The sequence below is a fragment of the Dermochelys coriacea genome, chromosome 2 (assembly GCF_009764565.3).
Source record: "Dermochelys coriacea isolate rDerCor1 chromosome 2, rDerCor1.pri.v4, whole genome shotgun sequence".
NCBI lineage: Eukaryota > Metazoa > Chordata > Testudines > Dermochelyidae > Dermochelys > Dermochelys coriacea.
This window is the reverse complement of record NC_050069.1, coordinates 12366795-12390205: the sequence shown is the minus strand read 5'-3', so window position 1 is coordinate 12390205 and position 23411 is coordinate 12366795. Positions and strand designations below refer to the sequence as shown.

The following is a 23411-nucleotide window of genomic DNA, read 5'->3' as shown; positions in this document are numbered from 1 at the left end:
AATGTAGAAGTAAACAAAGGACTGCTGCTGCTGAGATCTACCAGTCCTTGTAACTGGTTCCTCATTACTGTGAGAGAGGCAGCAGGAAGTATCCTGAAGAATGCCTGGCAACTTCTAACTTCCTCCTGAAACTTATGCCTTTAGAGCATACACAGTGCCCCAGTGATGGCCGTCCTCTTGGCCAACACACCAGGATTTGAACCAGGGATCTCCAGAGCTAAAAGCATGAGCTTAAGATAAAGTTTTGTAGGTAAGGGCTGTAAAATACATGGAGACTTTGGCAAACCAGTAAAGTGCCTGAAACCACTATGGCTTTTTGCTAAAAGCAGCCAAGTCAGCAGGCTTAGCTTAACCAAGGCAGGAGGGGAGGGGGGATCTTTGGGTGCCACAGAGAAGGCAGCTTGACCCCTGCGTCCTTGTCCTTCGTGATAGGAATTGTGTTGAAGTGGCTGATACATGCATTTTAGAAGAGCAGGATGTGCCCCAGGAATGTCTATTGGGGGCCTCAAGGCTGCAAACTCTGAAAAAACCCACACCTGGTTAATCAATAATCAGAAGGAACCTTTTGTTGGACTATTGAAACTGCTTGTAACAAGTTTTCTTTAGGGACATATCTAATGTATAAATAAGGGGGAAAAGTTTGAGGTAGTTGAACTCTTTTTGGACTCTCCCTCTGGATACATCTTGCAGTCCCCACTGGCAGATGGAAGATTTGGCCACCGGAAGCCTGCCGCTGTGTCACTTGAGAGCCACACTCAGCTTTGGTAATTATCAAGGATTGGGGGTGTTTTATTAACCTTTTGCGGACGTGTGTAAGTGCTTGAGACTAAGTAAAGTTTAGCTTTAAGTGAAAGCACTTTTGTATTGTCCTGTTTGTGCTAGCCATCTATCGGTTGGATGGCCGTGTCCCCCTGATTTATTTCCTGACACCACCTCGCACAGAGTAAAAGTTACAAGAGCTTTGGGTTGAAAGAGCCCTGGGTAAGAGTAACAACTCACATGCCAATCCAGAAAGGAGGTTGTGTAGCACCAACTCACCACTGGGTTACACCTCTGTGCCAACACATAAGGACTTTTCTAAGCCTTAGTCAGTGAACCTGCAAAGTGAAGCTAACTCTACCTACTTCCCTCCCTCTCTGTGCTATGGATATATGGAAACCTGGAATTATATTTGCAGATTTCTCCTATGGTAAATGCCATTGCTGTCATTTTATAGATCTGGAAACTAGACCCAGAGTGTCTGCACTGACACACTGGAGCAAGTCACTTAAACTCTACACACTTAATTCTCTGCTGCATTGCAACTTATGCAGTTATCTACATCTGTGCAAAGTAGGGGTGACACAGGACCACAGCAGAATACTAAGACCTTGTGTAATCTGAGAGTACTCACCATCTTCAGGCATGGGACAGAATGCAGTTGCATCTCAATCAAAGTTAGTCGGGATGCTGCTGTTGCTAGGACAATGCCTGCATTTTTATGGTGACTGGGCATAGTGCTGACGTTGCCTGGAGCCAGACTCAAGTTGAGCTCTTTTGTACAAAGTATTTAAATTACATGTAAAATTCCACAGTGTTTTTTATCTATCAAAGATAAATGGTGATAAATTAGAGGCCGTCTTTATTAGATACGTTACTTACAGGAATTGGAGGGTGTGGGGTAAAAAGGGCTGTCTGGAAAGAAAACCAAAAAAATGAAACAAAGTTAGTAGAAACACATTCGCAAAAGAAGCCACTCAAAGTGTTTTTCCTAGAAGGTTAATCATTTGTGGACTTCATTCTCTCTGTCAGTACAGGTTTCAGAATAGCAGCCATGTTAGTCTGTATTCGCAAAAGGAAAAGGAGTACTTGTGGCATCTTAGAGACTAAAATTTATTTGAGCATAAGCTTTCGTGAGCTCACGAAAGCTTATGCTCAAATAAATTTGTTAGTCTCTAAGGTGCCACAAGTACTCCTTTTCTTTCTGTCAGTACAGATTCCCTCCCTCTCAGTTGGCAGGTCCTTTCATCTAATACAGTGTTCTTCTGAAAGAAAAGATCCAAAGCATGCCTGAACTTTGTTGGGGTATTTGAAATATGAATCCCAAGTTTTCACAGGAGCTCTATAGTAATAATGAGCGCAACCAAAATCCCAGCTTCTAACAGCTTTGAAATCTGGATCTGAATTTTACACTTAATCCCATCTCTAGTCTCATTAAACTTTCCCCTTTGGACCAAATTTGGGGCTAGTGTAAGCAAGGGCAACTTCCATTGAAACTGATAGGAGCTGTGCTTTTCTCGCGCTATGGTTGAGGGTGGTCCATTATCTTCCACCCTGGGATCACTAAGGATGGCTACACTTCTCCTCCTTACAGATTCCCCAAAAGATGTCAGCGTTCAGAAGAGCCTTCTTCATTCCTATGCACATGCTGCTGCATCTGGGACCATTTCCCCCAGCTGTCGACCAGAACCAGGCCTTTGTGACTGGATTATCGCCCTGCGATGTACATGGGCTACCCCGACAGTCACTTGGAAGCTGCCATTGATACAGAACGAGGAAGCCTGCTTGCTTGGAAGGTTTCACCATAGGGAGTGCATCACACCAGGGTTCTGCAGCCTGTACTACCTTCCTGTTCAAGGTTTTGCTACAGACCTATGAAGGTTTATATGGCTTGGGCCGTAGCTATCTGAGAGGCTGTCTGTCCATACGCCAGCAGGGCAGCTGCAATCAGCTCTTGCTAACAGCCACTATATGCAAATCTCAGACATTTTCCCTAGAGGTCCTATAACTCTGATACTATCTCTACCAATGTTGGGGCAGGCGCATTGTTAACACTCAGGGCAGGATGATTGGTCAGGTTTTGCTGGAGCGGATGATGAGGGTTATAGTTATATTCCATGGACTTTGGTTTCATGGCCTTTAGTCAACTTGCATTTCAGAGTATACTCATGTTCCCACATTTTAAAAGAGGTAAATGGAAGTTCTTTGGTGCTTTCCTATTGCCAGGAGGGGTCCGTGAGGTGGACATGGTCTAATTTGGTGGTTCGTTGGACCCAATGCTGAACCCAAACTAATTCCATTGTTCCACAATGGGCTCCTAGTGTATGCGGGTCTCCTGGGCCAGCAACACAAGATGGCGTTGTATCTGCTGGAGCCTCTCTCACAGAGGTCTTGGAGGGCTGGAAGGGCACTGGATTTGAATTCTCCCCAAGCCATAAGCACTGCCCTAAATCCAGGCTGGTGAGACAGTGTAATCAGTCTAGGATTCCCCCTGCTATTTCCATGGGCACAGCGAGTTGGCTAATGAGACTCAGGTGGAATGCTCCCTGAAAGATCGGCTCAGTTTCCCACAGGTTCCATTCTGAAAATAAACTGGTTTCTTTGGGAAGTCACCAGGAAATCCTGGACTGGAACACCTTGCTTGGTCTAAAAGGATCCTGTAGGATCCATGCAATAAACTTGCAGCGTGTAAACACATTTACTCCCCTTCTCCATCCTTGTGTAGGCACAAACACACACACTTGCTCCAGCTGCTACACCTACTATACATATCACCGAAAGGAAGAGATGCAGACACTGTCAAACTGATGCTACTGTATGAGGGAGCATGCATGCAGAGAGAAGCAGTGACAGGATACACATATACCAATCTCTTAAGAACTATTGGACCAGTTGCATCCATGAGATAGCTCCACTGAAGCTAATGGAGTTATACCAGGGCTAAATAAATAGTTCCTGGTGTTTCTGCAAAGGAATGGGTAACTTGTAAGGCCCTGAGTTTGGGAGGTCTGTGTGGAAGATGAAACTGCCACCTATTCCTCTGTACATCAACTCTGCATTAGTGCACTGGATGCAGCTTTACTTACTGTTCCAGGTAGACCAGGGGGACCAGCAGGACCCACGTCACCCTAAAGAAGTAAAGGAGAGGAGGATTATTTAAGGAATAGGAGGGCAGCAAAGTAAAACACAGCACAACTACAATTCTACAATATGTACAGCTGTGAGACATGGCTGTACTAGAGGAGACCTACTCAAAGGAGGTCCAGGCAGCTTAGTGTGGATGTTATACATCCCATGGCTCTTTTGCTGACAGATGGATTTTACCCCACTGTCTGTGGCCAAAATATCCCCTCTGAGTGTTGTGCAGTTTGACATATGAAAGATGTCTGCTTGGCTGCCCCTTTGTCCCACAGGGCTCCGATAGTGCCTATCTACTGTGTTTTGAGGTCTGATTGTGAGACTGGTAGCAATATTAAGAATAATTCACACTTTAAGAGTACGGGTGCACAAAAAAGTTCTGCCTGAACTGTATTTCAAAGAAAAATTGGGGTTTCGACTAAATGCAATTTTTTGAGAAAAACGTCTCCTTTTTGTGGAAAATTTCCAATTTTCGTAGAAAATCCGAACTTTCTAAAAACATTTTTTGTATTTAGCCAAAACCCAAATGATTTGGATTCTGTAAAGCCACTGCAGTGCCACATAGGAATTTTAGTTTCCCACAAGGCTGAGCATACATAGGGACAGATCCAAAGCCCTGAAATCTATGGAAAGACTCCCTGTAAAGATGTGGGTTTGATCTATAGTAATTTGTTTAATCTTTATAGTGGGAAGGTAGTATGCACAAAGAAAAGGATTTTAAAGCCATAAAAGGCCTATACACCTGTCTGTCCTACCTGGTCCAAGGAAATTTTTAATGTAGCACACAATTAACCTGTAGAACTCATTGCCAGAAGATATTATTGAGGCCAAGAGCTTAGTAGGATTCAAAAAGACTTGGACAGTATGACAATGATAATTATAGATAACCAGAATATCCAGAATTATAATACACAAGGCCTTACCATTTCCCTGACAGCTTAGGAAGGCCTCACTGCTTCAGACCCAGCCTGCGTGTCCTGTCTCTGTGTCAGTCTGCTCCTCTGGAGGAGCTTCCTGACAACTCTATCACCACTGTCTAGAGAGAGTCACTTTTTAATCCATTCAGTCCTTCTTACCTGCTTGATCCCAGCTTGAGAAAACAGCTAAGTAACTTTAGCTGGAGCCTGCACTGTACCAACTTCACAACTAACAACTCAGGTCTTGTTCCATCACCTCCTGACCTAATCATCACATCTTATCTGGATCCATTGTTATTACCTTCCTGCTAGTTTCTCAGCAGCCAATTATTAACAATAACCACCTAGCCACAGTACACATTCCAAAAGTCGTATACTAAATATTTCCCATGACCTGCTCACATATTAATAATAAATTAACATAGAATATTCCAATATATCTTGCTCATTATCCATAATGAGCTTAAACTAAGTACATCAGGACCAAAACCAAAACCCAGGTGCACCAGTGCCCGAGGCCCCCCAGTGGCAGGGAATTGAGTAAGTGAGATACCCAGATGATCCTGGCAAACAACCTACAACCACATGCTGCCGAGAAAGGTGAAAAACTCCCAAGGTCACTGCCAATCTAACCTGAGGGAAAATGCATTCCTGACCCCATGTATGGCAACCAGTTAGACCCTGAGCATGTAAGTAAAAACCAGCCAGGTGTACACCTGAGAGAAAGAATGCACCAGCCCGCCCCATTCAGTGTCTCATTTCTAGCTGCGGCCACCTCTGATGCTTCAGAGGAAGACCAAAAAAACCCAAATCCAAATACACTGGGAGGAAACAATCCCTTCCTGACTCCTGCAGGTGACTGGCTGAAGACCTGAAGCATGAGATTTAGGGACCATCAGACATGAACCAGAAGGGACCCCCAAGGCTGCCACACCCTAAACCCGCCATCACAAGCAACCCTGTCATTGAATCCACTCATACATGTATCCTCTCTCTTAAAACTAAGTAAGCTTTTCCCTCACCCCACCCCCCAACACACACACAACTCCTATTGGGAGGCTGTTCCAGAACCTCACTCCTCTGACAGTTAGAAATTTGCATCTAATTTCCAGCCTGAATTTGCTCATGGCCATATTATACCTATTTGTGCTTGTGCCAACACCGTCCGTTAGCTTAAACGGTTCATCACCCTCCCCCGGTGTTTATCCCCTTTTGTATTTATAGAGAGCAATCATATTCCTCCTCAGCCTTCATTTTGCTAGGTTAAACAAGCCCAGCTCTTTTAATCTGCTTTTATAAAATAAGCCTTGTCTATTGTAACTCTGGATAGTCCCCCTTATCTAAAATTACCATCATTATAATGTCCGAGTCTTTTTGAATCCTACTGAGCTCTTGGGCTCAATAATATCTTGTGTCAATGAGTTCCACAGTCTGTGTGCTGTGTTTAAAAAAAATTCCTTGTATCAGTTTTCAACTTGTCGCCTTTCAGTTTCCTCAATTATCTCCCCTTTCTTTGAATTACCAGAGTACAAATAGGAGTGCCCCCGCTGAACATCTGTGGTCCACACACTACTTTGTTTCATCCACTCCTTTTGTCTGGTTTCTCAACTGAATAGCCCTAAACATGTAGCATAGTTGTAGTCATGTCAGTCCCAGGACAGTAAAGAGACAAGGTGGATGAGATAATATCTTTTATTGGACCAACTTCTGGTGGTGAGAGAGACAAGCTTTTGAACTGCACAGAGCTCATCTTCTGTACTCCCAGTGTTACAGCAAAAATGCAAGGTGGAACAGATTGTTAAGCATAAGTAGTTAGAACATATTGTATGGGCCCATTCACAGTAGAGTAGCCCACTAACACCTCTACAGTCATAGGACCAAAAAAGGGGTTTAGTGGGTTGCAGATTGTTTTAACATAAATCCAGAGTCTCTGGTCAGTCCATGATTTTTAGGCCTGGGAGCTTAAGTTCATTACTCTGATAGACACTAGCAATCATGGACTGACCAGAGACACTGCATTTATGGCTTATTACAATAATCTGTAACCCAGACACCCCCTCTTTTTGCCCTATGACTGCAGAGGCAGTAATGGGCCACTCTACCTTGAATGGTCCCTTACAATATGTGCTAACTTCTTAAGCTAAACAATCTGTTCCACCTTGTATTTAGCGGTGACACTCGGAGTATCTTTCCCAGACCTGAAGAAGAGCTCTGTGTGGCTTGAAAGCTTGTCTCTCTCACCAACAGAATTTGGTCCAATAACTGATATTTCCTCACCCACCTTGTCTCTCTAACAGCCCTGATTGTGTCATTCTCTCCTCATAAGAAGTCTGTCCAAGCTACTAGCCATTTCCATTGCTCCATTGACTCTGTAGTTGACCCTGTTTCTGTGGTACCATGCTGTACTCTCCACCCTTTGTTCTCCTTCTTTTCTTGTTTAGGTGTCTGCTACCTTCTGTGACTCACCTTTTCACCACTTTCGCCTTTGAGTCCAGTGAGTCCAGCTCCTCCTTTTTCACCCTAGGAACAAACAAAACACTCAGATTTTACCTGAATCAACCATACCTACTGCATCATTACCACGCCACTATAATATTTAATACTGTTGTTTGATCTTACATGTCTCCCCAGATGCAGCACTAGCAGTTAAATCAAAGGGTAACATCTTGAGAGTAATTTCCAAAAATAACACTATTTTCCAAAGCTGACAGTTTACACTTTAGTTTACGGAAAAGAAAATGAGAACCCTAACCCAACTTGCAATTAAAAGTGTTGTTGCTTGAAACACCTGCAGAAAACATCATTTGTTATTTTTCTGTTGGGAACAGGAGAGACAGTAGGGTGACCAACAACAGAGAGTGACACTATCAGAGGGGTGTAAATTCTAGGGTCACTAGCACATTGCACACTAACTGGCTCGTGTGGACCCTGCTGGCTCACACTAAACTTTCCCTAGTGCACACTAATGTAGTCTGGCGTAGTTAACTGTTTAAAACAGGGCTAATTTAATATATAAAATACACATAGCAATGCATACATGTATGGAATCCAACACCCAATGAAGCTAATGGAAAGATTCCCGTTGATTTCATTGGAGATTGGCTCAGGCCCTATATGCATACACATAAGCATCTATAAAGACTATGGGCTGTATTTTTAAAGCACCAACTTGATTTAGGAGCACAAATCCCATTGATTTTTAGTGGGACATGTTCCTCAATCACTTCGGTGCTTTTGAAAATCCTGTCGCATTTCCTCTTCATAGTGCACTGCTCTTACTACCTGTCGAGCATTATGAAATCAGCCTTGACCTTCTGGTTCGTCTAATTCCTGCATATACATTGACCTGTTGGTCCCTAGCTTGTGGCAAGGAGAGCTCACTGGCCATCTCTGTGTTAATGGCGGCGGGGGGGTGGGCCGCGCTGGTTTGCTTTCTGGGGGCTGTTCAGCTCATCACCACAAAGAACATACCAGGTGGGAAGAACTTCCAACGGCCCCAGTCAAACTAAGCAACATCTCCAAGTCACTCACCTGATCTCCTTTCTCTCCCTTCTTCCCGGGTAACCCCTGGGGACCAGGAAGGCCTGCTTCACCCTGAAGGAGAAGAAAGGGTAGTCTATGACACCTGGGGGACATGTACAGCCTGCCCAGCAAACTCAGCTGCCTCGGATTTTTGTTGAATTTGGGGGAATAACAACATAAAATGAATAATAAATAATCAGGTAATCAGGGAGGAAACGGTGCTAGAAACATGCTAGATCCCCTTGTACTGAGAAGCAGGATTCGGGCTGGGGCAGCAAGTGCATGGGATTGTCTGTGTCTGACCCCTCCTTTCCCTGGGTTTGTCTCCCCCATAGCGCCCTTCCCTCTGTCTCTTTCTCAACCACAGAGTCAGAGGAGGCAGACATGTAAGAGACCCGTTAGGCCACCTGGTTCCTCTTGCCCATCTCAGTCAGTACCAGATTGTCCCCTAAAGTCAGTTCCCAGCCATGGCTCAGGCAAGAATTCAATGACCTGCACCAAATTTCCATGTCCTCCAGTGGCAGACTGTTCCACAGTCTCATCAAGCACAATCTAATTCCCATTAGAGTAATAGGGAAAAAAATCATAGAGTCATAGGTCTCAAAGGGACCTCAAGAGGCCATCTAGTCCAGTCCCAAAAAGAAAAGGAGGACTCGTGGCACCTTAGAGACTAACAAATTTATTTGAGCACCAATGAAGTGAGCTGTAGCTCACGAAAGCTTATGCTCAAATAAAATTGTTAGTCTCTAAGGTGCCACAAGTCCTCCTTTTCTTTTTGCGGATACAGACTAACACAGCTGCTACTCTGAAACTAGTCCAGTCCCATGTACTCATGGCAGGACTAAGTATTATCTAGACCAGAGGTTCTCAACCAGGGGTCTGTGGTCCCCTGGGGGTCTGCGAGCCCTTTCAAGGGGTCCCGCAGCTGAAGCCCCGATCTCTGGTGTCCCCCAGGGGGGCTGAAGCCAGGTGGCTGGGCTGAATCCTCGAGCCCTGATGCTCCCTGTGGGACAGAAGCCCTGAGCCCATGGGCAGAGTTGGGGACATGGAGGGCCTTGCCCCTCCTCCTCCCAAACTGCAGGGCAAGAGCAGGGCAGTCCCGAGGGAAGCACAGCTCCACACCTCCCCTCCATCTCCTCTCCCTGCCCAGGTCAGAGGTGGAAAGCCAGAGCCAGTGTAATGGCACAAACACTCCTGGCAGAAGAATTTCTTATCTAGGTTGTACTGAGCAGGATCAGTAGGTAACTGTATTGGTGGGGAAATGTGCCGGCTGCTGTTTTTGCTGTTACACCAGGCCGTGCGGGGCAGCTGCTGCTCTGGCTAGTGCCATGGAGCAGGTGACCACAGAGTTCCCTCCTCTCCTGCTGGTGCCCTGGGTTGAAGCTGCTCCTCAGCTCTCAGCCCCCTTTGCTCCCGCAGAAGCAGCCAGTAAGAGCCGCCCAGATGGGGAGATCCGGCTCCATGGCTGGCAGACCCCTCCAGGAACAGGGGAGACCTCCCAGTACATAGCCCCATACATCTCTCCCTGCACACTAAGCTACCCCCTGCCTGCACACAGCCCCAGCTACCCGCTCCCTGTACTCTGAGCTACCCCTGACAGCACAGAGCCACTAGTAACCCCTCCCTGCACCCTGATCTACCCCCTGCCAGCACACAGCCCCAGCTACCCCTCCCTGCACCCTGAGTTACCCCTGCCAGCACACAGCCCCTAGCCACCCCCTCCCTGCACCCACAGCCACCTCCTGTGTGCACATAGTCCCAGCTACTCCCTCATTGCACCCTGTGCTACTCCCTGCCTGCGCACAGCCCCTAGATACCTGCTCCCTGCACCCTAAGAGCTGTTTTCAAACTTTCTCTGCTAAGCTCCCTACCTTTGAGTTATAAATTTTGGTTGCACCCCACCCCCGCAACCCAGACAGGCTGGGTGGGCTGCTAAGGTGAGTTGGGGGTGTAGGTGGCACTTCCTCCCTAGACCCTGCCTTCTGGAGGTGGCTCGAGCCCCGCTGGCCCCTGCCCCCCCAAAAATAGAAGTCAAACTATGCCTATGCCCAAGGCTAGGGTGACCCGGTGTCTGGTTTTGTACAGAACACCCAGTCGAAAAGTGACCCCGGTGGCTTCGGTCAGCACTGCTGACTGGACCAGTAAGAGTCTGGTCAGCAGTGCTGTGGAGCTAAGGCAGGCTAGTCCCTACCTGTCCTGGCTTCGCATTGCGCCCTGGAAGTGGCCAGACAGTCCAGCTCCTAGGCGGGAGGCCACGTGGCCCCACGCGCTACCCTCACCCTGAGCACCAGCTTTGCACTCCCATTGACTGGGAGCCACAGCCAATGGGAGCTGCAGGGGCAGGGCCTGCGGGCAAGAGCAGCGCAAAGAGCTGCCTGCCGTGCCTCCACCTAGGAGCTGGACCTGCTGCTGGCTGCTTCCGGGGCTCAGCGCAGTCCGCAGTGCCAGGACAGGCAGGAAGCCTGCCTTTGCCCCCTGCTGCGCCACTGACCGGGAGGTGCCAGAGGTAAGCCCGTGCCCCAATCCCGAGCCCCAACCCCCTGCCCCTGCCCCAGCCCTGAGCCCCCCCAAACCTGCACCACAAACCCCAAGGCCCGCTCTGCCCCTGCTGGGCCATGGAGTTCTTATAACATGTCGAGGGGGGCCTCAGAGAAAAAGGTTGAGAACCCCTGATCTAGACCATCCCTGACAAGTGTTTGTCTAACCTGCTCTTAAAAATCCCCAATTATGGAGATCCCACCACCTCCCGAGGCAATTTATTCCAGTGCTTAACCACCCTGACAGTTAGGAAGTTTTTCCTAATGTCCAACCTAAACCACCCTTGTTGCAATTTAAGCCTATTGCTTCTTGTCCAGCCTCAGTTATTAAAGAGAGCAATTTTTCTCCCTTCTTCTTATAACAACCTTTTATGTACTTGAAAACTGTTATCATCTCAGTCTTCTCTTCTCCAGACTAAACAAACCCAATTTTTTCAATCTTCCCTCAAAGGTCATGTTTTCTAGACCTTTAATCATTTTTGTTGTTCTTCTCTGGACTTTCTCCAATTTGTCCACATCTTTCCTGAAACGTGGTGCCCAGAACTGGACACAATACTTCAGCTGAGGCCTAACCAGCGCGGAGTGGAACGGAAGAATTACTTCTTGTGTCTTGCTTACAACACTCCTGCTAATACATCCCAGAATGACGTTTGCTTTTTTTGCAACAGTGTTATACTGTTGACTCATATTTAGCTTGTGGTCCACTATGACCCCCAGATCCGTTTCCGCAGTATTCCTTCCGAGGCAGTCATTTCTCATTTTTATATGTGTGCAACTGATTGTTCCTTCCGAAGTGGAATATGTTGCATTTGTCCTTATTGAATTTTATCCTATTTACTTCAGACCCTTTCTCCAGTTTGTCCAGATAATTCTGAATTTTAATCCTATCCTCCAAAGCACTTGCAAGCCCTCCCATCTTGGTATCATCCACAAACTTTATAAGTGTATTCTCTATGACATTATCTAAATCATTGATGAAGATATTGAACAGAACCGGATCCAGAACTGATCCCTGTGGGACCCCACTTGTTATGCCCTGCCAGCATGACTGTGAACCACTGACAACTACTCTCTGGGAACAAAAAGAAAAGGAGTACTTGTGGCACCTTAGAGACTAACAAATTTATTTGAGCATAAGCTTTCGTGAGCTACAGCTCACTTCATCGGATGCATTCAGTGGAAAATACAGTGGGGAGATTTATATACACACACACAGAGCATGAAACAATAGGTTTTATCATACACACTGTAAGGAAAGCGATCACTTAAGATGAGCTATTACCAGCAGGAATGGGGAGGGGGGGAAGGAGGAAAACCTTTTGTGATGTTAATCAAGGTGGGCCATTTCTAGCAGTTAACAAGAACGTCTGAGGAACAGTGGGGGGTGGGGTGGGGGGGAGAAATAACATGGGAAAATAGTTTTACTTTGTGTAATGACCCATCCACTCCCAGTCTCTATTCAAGCCTAAGTTAATTGTATCCAGTTTGCAAATTAATTCCAATTCAGCCGTTTCTCCTTGGAGTCTGTTTTTGAAGTTTTTTTGTTGAAGAAAACTCTCAGGTCTGTAATTGAGTGACTGGAGAGATTGAAACTCCCTGAAAAAGCACAAGAACAAATCCACACAGACACACCCCTGGAACCTGGAATTTAATGTGGATATATGTAAAGTAATGCACATCGGAAAAAGTAACCCCAATTATACATACAATATGATGGGGGCTAATTTAGCTACAACTATTCAGGAAAGATATCTTGGAGTCATTGTGGATAGTTCTCTGAAGATGTCCATGCAGTGTGCAGCGGCAGTCAAAAAAGCAAGCAGGATGTTAGGAATCATTAAAAAAGGGATAGAGAATAAGACGAACAATATCTTATTGCCCTTATATAAATCCATGGTACACCCACATCTTGAATACTGAGTACAGATATGGTCTCCTCATCTCAAAAAAGATATACTAGCATTAGAAAAGGTTCAGAGAAGGGCAATTAAAATGATTAGGGGTTTGAAATGGGGCCCATATACGGAGAGATTAAAAAGACAAGGACTTTCCATCTTGGAAAAGAGGAAACTAAGGGGGGATAGGATAAGAGGTATATAAAATCATGAGTGGTGTGGAGAAAGTGAATAAGGAAAAGTTATTTACTTGTTCCCATAATATAAGAACTAGGGGCCACCAAATGAAATTAATGGGCAACAGCTTTAAAACAAATAAAAAAGTTCTTCTTCACACATTGCACAGTCAACCTGTGGAACTCCTTGCCTGAGGAGGTTGTGAAGACTAGGACTATAACAGGGTTTAAAAGAGAAGTAGATAAATTCATGGAGGTTAAATCCATTAATGGTTATTAGCCAGGATGGGTAAGGAATGGTGTCCCTAGCCTCTGTTTGTCAGAGGATGGAGCTGAATTTCAGGAAAGAGATCACTTGATCATTACCTGTTAGGTTCACTCCCTCTGGGGCACCTGGCACTGGCCACTGTCGGCAGACAGGATACTGGACTGGATGGACCTTTGGTCTGACCCAGTATGGCCATTCTTATGTTCTTATGTATTATCTTCTAGGTGTTTGCAAATTGATTGCTTTATTATTTGCTCCATTATCTTTCCGGGTACAGAAGTTAAGATGACTGGTCTGTAATTCCCACAGTTGTCCTTATTTCCCTTTTTATAGATTGGCACTATATATGCCCTTTTCTCTCTCCCGTCTTCCATAACTTTTCAAAATAATCCCATTAACTTCAATGAGAGTTGGGCCAGGCCTGTAGAAGTCATCCTATCAGAGAGTTTTTCCTGATATTCTTCCAGATGTCACCCCTAATCTCATGTATCACACAAAATAATTCACACTCCTTAGTGTTTACAGCCATCAGGTGCCTGCAGTCCGTTATCACATCCCCTCCTGGTTGGCCCTGAGCTGATCAATAGCTACAGGCTGGGGACCGACTGGCTAAATGGCAGCTCTGCAGAAAAGGACCTGGGGATTACAGTGGACAAGAAGCTGGACATGTGTCAACAGTGTGCCCTTGTTGCCAAGAAGGCTAACGGCATATTGGGCTGTATTAATAGGAGCATTGCCACAAGATCAATGGAAGTGATTATTCCCATCTATTCAGCACTGATGAGGCCACATCTTGCATCTAGTTTTGGGCTCCCCACTACAGAAGGGATGTGGACAAATTGGAGAGAGTCCAGCAGAGGACAATGAAAATGATTAGGGGGCTGGGACACATGATTTATGAGGAGAGGCTGAGGGAACTTGTCTTATTTAGTCAGCAGAAAAGAATGAGGGAGGATTTGATAGCAGCCTTCAACTACCTGAAAGGGGGTTCCAAAGAGGATGGAGGTAGGCTGTGTTCAGTAGTGGCAGATGACAGAACAAGGCGCAATGGTCTCAAGTTGTAGTGGGGGAGGCCTAGGTTGGAAATTAGGAAAAATTATTTCATTAGAACGATGGTGAAGCACTGGAATGGGTTACGCAGAGAGGTGGTGGAATCTCCATCCTTAAGGCCTGGCTTGACAAAGCCCCTGACTGGGATGATTTAGTTGGGGTTGGTCCTGCTTTGAACAGGGGGTTGGACTACATGACCTCCTGAGGTTTCTTCCAAACCTAATCTTCTATAATACTATGAATCTTTTAATCTTTTTTTTTATCCCCTGATGCTTTGCACTGGAGAATAGTCTTCCTGCACAGGGCAGGAGGGCAGGTGTTGAGTACCACGCCCCACGATTTCTGACAGCGTTAAATTCCTTCCAGACCCCCCTGGGAGATGTACTGAATCAGCACATCCTCTGGCCAGCTGGATCCTGTCCTGCCTATATCTGGGGCTCCGCTGGGCTGCTCCAGGCCCCCCACCTCCAGGCAGACTTCCCACCACTGGGAGCTGCTGCAGCTTGGAGTCCACCGCCTCTGTCTCTCACCAGGCTCCCTTGTTCTGGCTGCTGCTGCTGCTAATGCCACATTGGACACAGAAATATCCAGCTGCAGGGGAATCTGATGAGAGATTGGAGGATCTGAGTCTGGATCCCTCTGCAGCCAGCTCCCTGAGCAATCGAACGTGACAGTAAAGTCTGTTGCTGGTACCAGTTAGTAAGTCTGCTGCCAGGTGGAGAGGGTGTGTATGGATGGCAGGATGTCAGGAGTTATTATTTCTCAAGCTTGTTACAGTATATAGCATTGGGCCCTACAGCAGAACAAACATGTACACAGGCACACCCACCATGCATGAGCTCGGTAGAGAGACACTGCATATCTGCTGGAGGGGTGGGGGGGATGCCAACAGGCTGGTGGGGTGCTGCAGTAATGGCTCAGGAAGGCCCCCTGACATGGGGAGCTCTTCACTAGTGAGGGGAGACGTGAGGATGGGTGCCACTCCTGATGCCGCTGACTGAGAGGTGGAGAGAAGGAGAATCCAGAAAGCTCTGCAAGATCTCCCAGAAGACCTTTGAAGGTTGTTCCATAAGAACCTGAGTGGGCACATTCAGTCCATTGAGAATTGATCCATAAGGCACTGGAACAGCACCTGCAGCCCACTGAGGACTGCTACATGAGATCCTGGATGAGCACCTGCAGATCACTGAGGGCCTCTCCATAAGATCCTGAACTTGCCCCCCTGCTCTCGCTGAGCCAGAGTTCATGCTAAGCATGAGTTTAGTGCTGGCATTGTGTCAACATGACATTCATTGTGATTGTAGAGAGGGACTTGTTCCTGTGCATGGAGTCTGAGAAAAAGAACATCAAATACACTAAAACCTGTCAATACAATGACAGCATGCACTGAACCTGAGCACTTTGGATTCTGAATAAACACATTTACATTAAACCAGGCCAGTTTCTGTTTCATCCCAATCCCTATTTACAGTCACATGCCCGATTCTCCTCTCACTCCCACCTGTGTCAGATCAGTATAACCACATCTGCTTCTCTGGGGTGACTCCCTCTTTACACTGGGTGTGAGCAGCAGTGGAAGCAGGGACTTTCCCCATGAATCTTCCTTTGTTGAGGTTTGTTTACTGTATTTGGAAAGCCAGTATGGGGGTGACCATACAAACATCCCAGCTGGGTGTTTCTGCCTCAGCCCCAAGCTGTGGCTTATGCTCAAGGACAGCCCTAGAGATTCACAGGTTCCCCGCTGAGCTCAGCTTCTACCAGGGGCAGCCAGAAGCCACAGGACACAGGGAGCTCGACTACTTTGCTGCCTCTGTTCCACAAGAGACCTGTCATGTGGGGCACTTTCCCTGGCAAGTACAACTCACAGCTGTAGCATTGGGAGAGATGGTGACAACTCTCCCCACTGCATTGTATGGTTACAAGGAGGCTCCTGCCTCTCAGAAGTCCCACCAGCATTCTGGGCTGATGCTGTGTGCCCAGGAGAACAGGTGCATCTGCTTAGCCTCTCTGCTTTCCTTCTCTTTGTTGTCCACCATGCCTGAGACCAGACTGTCAGGGATGCCCAGGCAGTTTGGCTTTATCCCCATTTAATCAGAGCTTCCCCCACATTCTAGTTGACCATAAATCTGATCATTCCAAACACTGCTAATTCAGTCCTCAGTCAGAGTCAAACCAATGTCATTTTATCTAGTTTATCGTGATTGAATGATTTATTCCCAGGTCTCGTTCCTATGCACTGCTAAGAGAGTTTTGCCTGCTCACCTTCTCACCAGCTAGACCAGGTGGACCGTGATCTCCCCTCTCACCCTGGAAAGACAAAAGCACAGCTTTAGTATTACAGGGAACCAATGCCCCTTAACACTGCCTTACAATCACGATGTTACACCCCATATCAGCATACAGCAAAACAGACATTTCACAGGAGTTCCTTCCTCCCTCTCCAACCCAGATCTAGAAATGGGTCAGTCCCCCTACATGGCCCACAGGGAACAGCAGGATCCAATACACCAGAGCAAACCTCCTAAAATGTCAGTGTCAGATCCTGAGTCCTAGTTGGGTCCATGTTTATGTACGATGGCACCTTGTGACAGAATTAACTGTGCACAGAGGGACAACGAAGGGCAACGAAAATGATTAGGGGTCTAGAGCACATGACTTATGAGGAGAGGCTGAGGGAGCTGGGATTGTTTAGTCTGCAGAAGAGAAGAATGAGGGGGGATTTGATAGCTGCTTTCAACTACCTGAAAGGGGGTTTCAAAGAGGATGGCTCTAGACTGTTCTCAATGGTAGCAGATGACAGAACGAGGAGTAATGGTCTCAAGTTGCAATGGGGGAGGTTTAGATTGGATATTAGGAAAAACTTTTTCACTAAGAGGGTGGTGAAACACTGGAATGCGTTACCTAGGGAGGTGGTAGAATCTCCTTCCTTAGAGGTTTTTAAGGTCAGGCTTGACAAAGCCCTGGCTGGGATGATTTAACTGGGACTTGGTCCTGCTTTGAGCAGGGGGTTGGACTAGATGACCTTCTGGGGTCCCTTCCAACCCTGATATTCTATGATTCTATGATTCTATGACATGGACCTGCTTCTCCTTTCCCTTACACCAGTGTTACACAAATGTAAGGCCATCAATGTCAGCAGGGCTAAACCTGCTTACACTGATATAAATGAAATCAAAATCGGGCTCTGGCAGATTCAATTCATGCTTACAGAGAGCTCTGTGAATTGGAATTCCTTACCTTTGGACCAGCTTTCCCAGGAAAACCTTCCTTTCCCCTCTCTCCTTGTTCTCCCTGAAAGGAACACAAATGGACGTTAACAGAACAACTCTCCAGGGATTCTGTAAATGTGCAGGCAACAGTCTGAGCAGGGAGCCGGGGGGTTCAGATCTCCAGTAACTCCGTGTGTGGATGTGCATACACACCCTTTGTTTTTTTCCTGAGATGCCTTGTCCACTCTTGAAAAATGTGTATACAAAACCCCAAAGGTCATTAGATTCCATTCTGGAATAACATGGGGCCAAGAGTAGTTCATCGTCAACAATTCACTCCTTACAGGACATGCCAAACCTGTTGAAAAAAACCTGCTTGTAGGTTGTTGCTTGTTTGGCTTGTAGCTTGTTGCTTCTTTTTGATCAGCTCCCGGCAAGCAGGGGCAAGGCGGGGAAAGAGTCAGGGATGCAGAGCGGGCCCTAGTCACATAGAGTGTTGGAGTTCTTAGGGATTGGCTTGTTTTGGCCTTGTTTTGAAATGGGATTAGCTTGATTTTGGGCTTATTTTGAAAGTTGGGGTGCTTATTTACCACATGAAAGTTGGCAACTGTGTTCCTTACTTCCTGCCTGAATTTGTCTAGCTTCAATTTACAGCCATTGGACTGTATTATACCTTTTCCTGCTAGACTGAAGAACGTGTTATTAAATATTTGTTCCCCATGAAGGTACCTATAGACTGTGACTAAGTCGTCCCTTAACCTTCTCTGTGTTAAGATGAATAGATGGAGCTCCTTGAGTCTATCACTGTAAGGCACGTTTTCTAATCCTTTAACACAGGCTGGCAGCTGCAGGCAGAAGAGGTGTAGGAACTGCCACCTGCAGTCCAAGTTTGCTCCTGGCTTCACCATTCATCATGCTGCCACCTAACTCCAGTGGAGAAGGAGAGCTGTTTAGAGCCATCACAGAGCCCTTTTCCTTAAGGCTCCCGTAAGGACTGATGGTGACTCAAGTGAGGACACTTCTCCCATCAAGGCAGGACACAAACCTCTTCTCCACCTGGATAGCCATATAGGGAAGGATGCTGGTTTTTAAATCTATCATTCTGAGCAGTATTTATTGTATTTTGTTCCCATTGCACTTAATCCCTGTGAGAGGATACCACAGCCAGGACATGGTTCAAAGCTGCCTGGCTGTCATGTGATCCAGCAGGAGAGTTAAAGGAAGGATGTGTTCTCTTTCCAGTGGCTGGGATAGGCCAGGGAAAACCCTGTGGGGACTTCAGCCCGCATTTGTTGGGTGTTACTCATAGGCTTTGGGTGTCTGAATAGTTGTGCCCTGAGAAGAGACTTGGGCATGACACTGGTATTGAGATACAATCCCCCTGTGGCCTCTGGCAAGATTTGTAACCCTACCTAGCAGTTCTGCATCAGCCTCTTTGCCAGCAAACAGCAGAAGGAGGCATTTGGATTAAGGAGAGGGGATGAGAAAATCACTCTCTCTCCTGCTGTTCACGGGACTGTGGCATTCTGTGCTTCAAAGCAGCGCCCTGGAACCCCCATATTCACCACTGTCATATAATTATGATATGTTTTGTACAAAGTATGGCTTTTTACAAGGCTTGATCTGTTGAACATTAATATCCGGTTGGATTATATGTACTCTCATTGTATGGGAAGTTATGACATTTTCATAGAATTGTAGAAGATTAGGGTTGGAAGAGACCTCAGGAGTCATCTAGTCCAACCCTCTGCTCAAAACAGGACCAACCCCAACTGAATCATCCCAGCCAGGTCTCTGTCAAACCGGGCCTTAAAAACCTCTAAGGATGGAGATTCCACCCCCTCCCTAGGTAACCCATTCCAATGCTTCACCACCCTCCTAGTGAAATAGTTTTTCCTAATATCCAACCTAGACCTTCCCCACTGCAACTTGAGACCATTACTCCTTATTCTGTTATTTGCCACCACTGAGAACAGCCGAGCTCCATCCTGTTTGGAATCCTGCATCAGGTAGTTGAAGGCTGCTATGAAATCCCCCCTCATTCTTCTCTTCTGCAGACTAAATAATCCCAGTTCCCTCAGCCTCTCCTCATAAGTCATGTGTCCCAGCCCCCTAATCATGTTTGTTGCCCTCTGCTGGACTCTCTTCAATTTGTCCACATCCTTTCTGTAGTGGGGGGCCCAAAAATGGATGCAATACTCGAGATGTGACCTCACCAGTGCCACATAGAGGAGAATAATCACTTCCCTTGATCTGCTGGCAATGCTCTTACTAATGCAGCCCAATATGCCATTAGCCTTCTTGGTAACAATGGCACACTGTTGACACATATCCAGCTTCTTGTCTACTGTAATATCCAGGTCATTTTTGCACTCTGCACTTGTCCTTCTTGAATCTCATCAGATTTCTTTTGGCCCAATCCTCCAATTTGTCTAGGTCACTCTGGACCCTATCCCTACCCTGCAGAATATCTACCTCTCCCCACAACTTAGCGTCATCTACAAACTTGTTAGGATGCAGTCCATCCAATCATCCAGATCATTAATGAAGATGTTGAACAAAAACGGCCCCAGGACCGACCCCTGGGGCACTCTGCTTGATACCGGCTTCCAACTAGATATCGAGTCATTGATCCCTACCCATTGAGCCCAACGATCTAGCTAGCTTTATATCCACCTTATAGTCCATTCATCAAATCCATACTTCTTTAACTTGCTGGGAAGAATACTGTGGGAGACCGTGTCAAAAGCTTTGCTAAAGTCAAGGTATATCATGTTCACTGCTTTCCCCATATCCACAGAGCCAGTTATCTCATCATAGAAGACAATCAGGCTGGTCAGGCATGACTTGCCCTTGGTGAATCCATGTTGACTATTCCTGATTACCTTCCTCTCCTCCAAGTGCTTCAAAATGGATTCCTTGAGGACCTGCTCCATGATTTTTCCAGGGACTGAGGTGAGGCTGACCGGTCTGTAGTTCCCCGATTTTCCTTCTTTCCTTTTTTAAAGATGGGCACTACATTTGCTTTTTTCCAGTCATCTGGGATCTCCCCTGATCACCACAAGTTTTCAAAGATAATGGCCAATGGCTCTGCAGCCACATCAGCCAACTCCCTCAGCACCCTTGGGTGCATTGGATCCGGCCCCATGGACTTGTGCATGTCCAGCTTTTCTACGTCGCCCTTAACCTGTTCCTTCACCACTGAGGGCTGCTCACCTCCTCCCCATACTATGCTGCCCAGTGCAGCAGTCTGGGAGCTGCCCTTGTCTGTGAAGACCAAGTCCAAAAAAGCATTGAGAACTTCAGCTTTATCCACATCCTCTGTCACTATGTTGTCTCCCCCACTCAGTGAGGGTCCCACACTTTCCCTGACCTTCTTCTTGTTGCTAACATACCCGTAGAAACCATTCTTGTTACTCTTCACATCCCTTGCTAGCTGCAACTCCAATTGTGTTTTGGCCTTCCTGATTACACCTCTGCATGCTCAAGCAATATCTTTATACTCCTCCCTAGACATCTGTTCAAGTTTCCACTTCTTGCAAGCTTCATTTTTCTGTTAAGCTCACCAAAGATTTCTCTGTTAAGCCAAGCTGGTCGCCTGCCACATTTGCTGTGTTTTGCTATGTGTGTGTTACTGAAGTATGTTGTGAGGTTTGGAACACCCAAAACCAGCCTTTCAGATGCAACAGTGGAGGAGCCAGACATGCTGATGGCCTGTTAAAGGAGTCCACACTCACAACGACTATCCTAGGAGCTGTATACTATAAAAACTTCTCAGAGATAGCATGTAGACAATGGAGACTGCTTGACTCATGTCATAGCCAAGGATCTTTCTAGAAAGCTGTAAGAAACTATAAAAAGGGAAGTGACATCATCACTTGGCCTTTCTCCCACCAAAACTCAACACCTGAAAAAAAGTCTGGAGAACAAAGACTGAACTGGGAAAGGCAAATCCCAGCTTGTGTATGAAGGAACTATACCATCAGGATGAGACATTGCTTGATTCAAATCCTGTCTAGTTTATAGAACTCAGATTGTGATTTTACTTTTATTTCTTAGGTAACCAACTTTGATCTATATGCTTACTACTTATAATCACTTAAAATCTACCTTTCTGTAGTTAATACATCTGTTGTATATTTTACCTTAAGCAGTGTGTTTTGGCTGAAGTGCTTGGGAAATCTGTTCAGTGTATAAAAGTGGGTGCATACCCTCTCCACACTGAGGGTGGGGTGGACTGGGTAATAAACTTACACTGATCAGGCTTCTGAACAGGGCAGGATGGTACAGCCCTGGGGTGCTAGGCTAGGAAGCTGTGGGTTTTGGCCGGAGCCTCTCTATTGTTAGTTCATGAGTGGCTATGAAGAAGCATTCATGTAACTTAGTGGTTTGAGTATTGGCCTGCTAAACTCAGGGTTGTGAGTTCAATCCTTGAGGGGGCCGTTTAGGGATCTGGGGCAAAAATTGGGGATTGGTCCTGCTTTGAGTAGGGGGTTGGACTAGATGATCTCCTGAGGTCCCTTCCAACCCTGATATTCTATGATCCTATGAACTCAGCTGGGTGTGTCCCTGCCTGTGGATGGCTGTGTAAGTGAAATACTTCGAGAGTCTGACAGCTTGTCACAGCATCACAGTGTGAGATAGAGCATAGGTTGGTACGCCAGAGGGCTCAGCGGTACCCCAGTTCCAGGTTGCACCCTGGGGAACCCATCACATGTGCTGAATACATCCTGTGCCAAATTCAATACAGGAGCTTCAGCTGATTTGCCCTGAAGCCGCACCTGCTGGCTCACTGAAGTGGAATGGATGAGAATCTAGCATGGAGGAGTTTGGCACTCCGTCCACAGAGTAAGATCAGTAGGTGAATAGTGTTAAGTTGACATATCCTGTGCCACTTGCCTTTTGGCCTGGAAGTCCGGGAAGACCATTTAATCCATCCTTGCCAGGGGATCCCTAAACAAGAGAAAATTATCAGCTGTGGGAGACCACTTATATTCAGACCATTTTAAACCTGGACTCTTTTAGCATCCAGCTGCTAGGAGATACAGGCACATATGACCTCATTGTGCTCTCTTTTATGCTGGTTTTAAGAACAGCAGAATCAGCCCCATTGTTTCTTTGCTGAGTTTTTACATTTCTGTTCTATTTTCCATCTGAATCATAGGAAAACATCGTGTGTTCCCTAAGCCAATGAGGCATCTCCTATCCAATAAACCAGTCTTGGTAAATGGCCATTAGATGTCACTGTTGTTACAGAGAAAGAACAGCAAGCACCTTAGAGACTATAAATAAATTGGTTCTTAAATAAGTTTGGAGATGGTATCTTTACTCATCGGTTCCCACTCTCTTCTGCCTCCAAGGATAAAATAGTCTGTCTCCTTCTTTAAGTGTCAGCAATTTATTAACCATACAAACTATCAAATCGATGTGAAAGCATCAGTTAGCAGAATCATCATGAAAATGATTGTCTAATGTATTAGAAAGGTAGGAAAGAATCTTGTCTTAACACAGCCACTGAAGAACCTCGCAGATTGTGGGAGTGCCTATTAAAGCCAATTATATCCTAGTTGATCTGCCCTGGCATTAAACACCCAATGGAAATTGCTTTGCTGTTCTAAGATGGAGATTTTGTTTCAATTCACATGACTGATTTGAGAAGCTTGTGGTTTTAAAGAATTGCATGTTGCAATAATTTGGGGAGAGTAATAAAAAAAAGGATTGCCTGAATGTATTCTTGTACTGAAATCCCAAAGTACGTATATGACAGATTCTTGCTTCAGCCAGCAGAGGTGTTTGAATCCAGGATTTCTCTTGCTAAAAGCATAAGTCTCTAGTGCATGAGAAGGAAGTGTCCAACTGTACCAGACTCATTAACCTTTTATGTGAACAAGCTTCTAGAAAGAGGGTGTGAGTTAGACATGCACAGTCATAGAAGACGGA

At 46.1% G+C, this 23411-nt stretch overlaps 1 protein-coding gene across 1 annotated transcript in view; it reads right to left on the bottom strand.

The window, feature by feature from the left end:
- COL22A1 (collagen type XXII alpha 1 chain) overlaps positions 1 to 23411 on the bottom strand; it is a 328017-nt gene that overhangs the window by 65461 nt on the left and 239145 nt on the right. Inside the window, exons 26-32 of the mRNA XM_043507305.1 lie at positions 22371 to 22424; positions 17500 to 17553; positions 16525 to 16569; positions 8346 to 8408; positions 7281 to 7334; positions 3846 to 3887; positions 1642 to 1674 (exon numbers count right to left, since the gene is read on the bottom strand). Coding sequence (XP_043363240.1) covers positions 1642 to 1674; positions 3846 to 3887; positions 7281 to 7334; positions 8346 to 8408; positions 16525 to 16569; positions 17500 to 17553; positions 22371 to 22424 — 345 coding nt within the window. The remainder of the gene's footprint in view (positions 1 to 1641; positions 1675 to 3845; positions 3888 to 7280; positions 7335 to 8345; positions 8409 to 16524; positions 16570 to 17499; positions 17554 to 22370; positions 22425 to 23411) is intronic.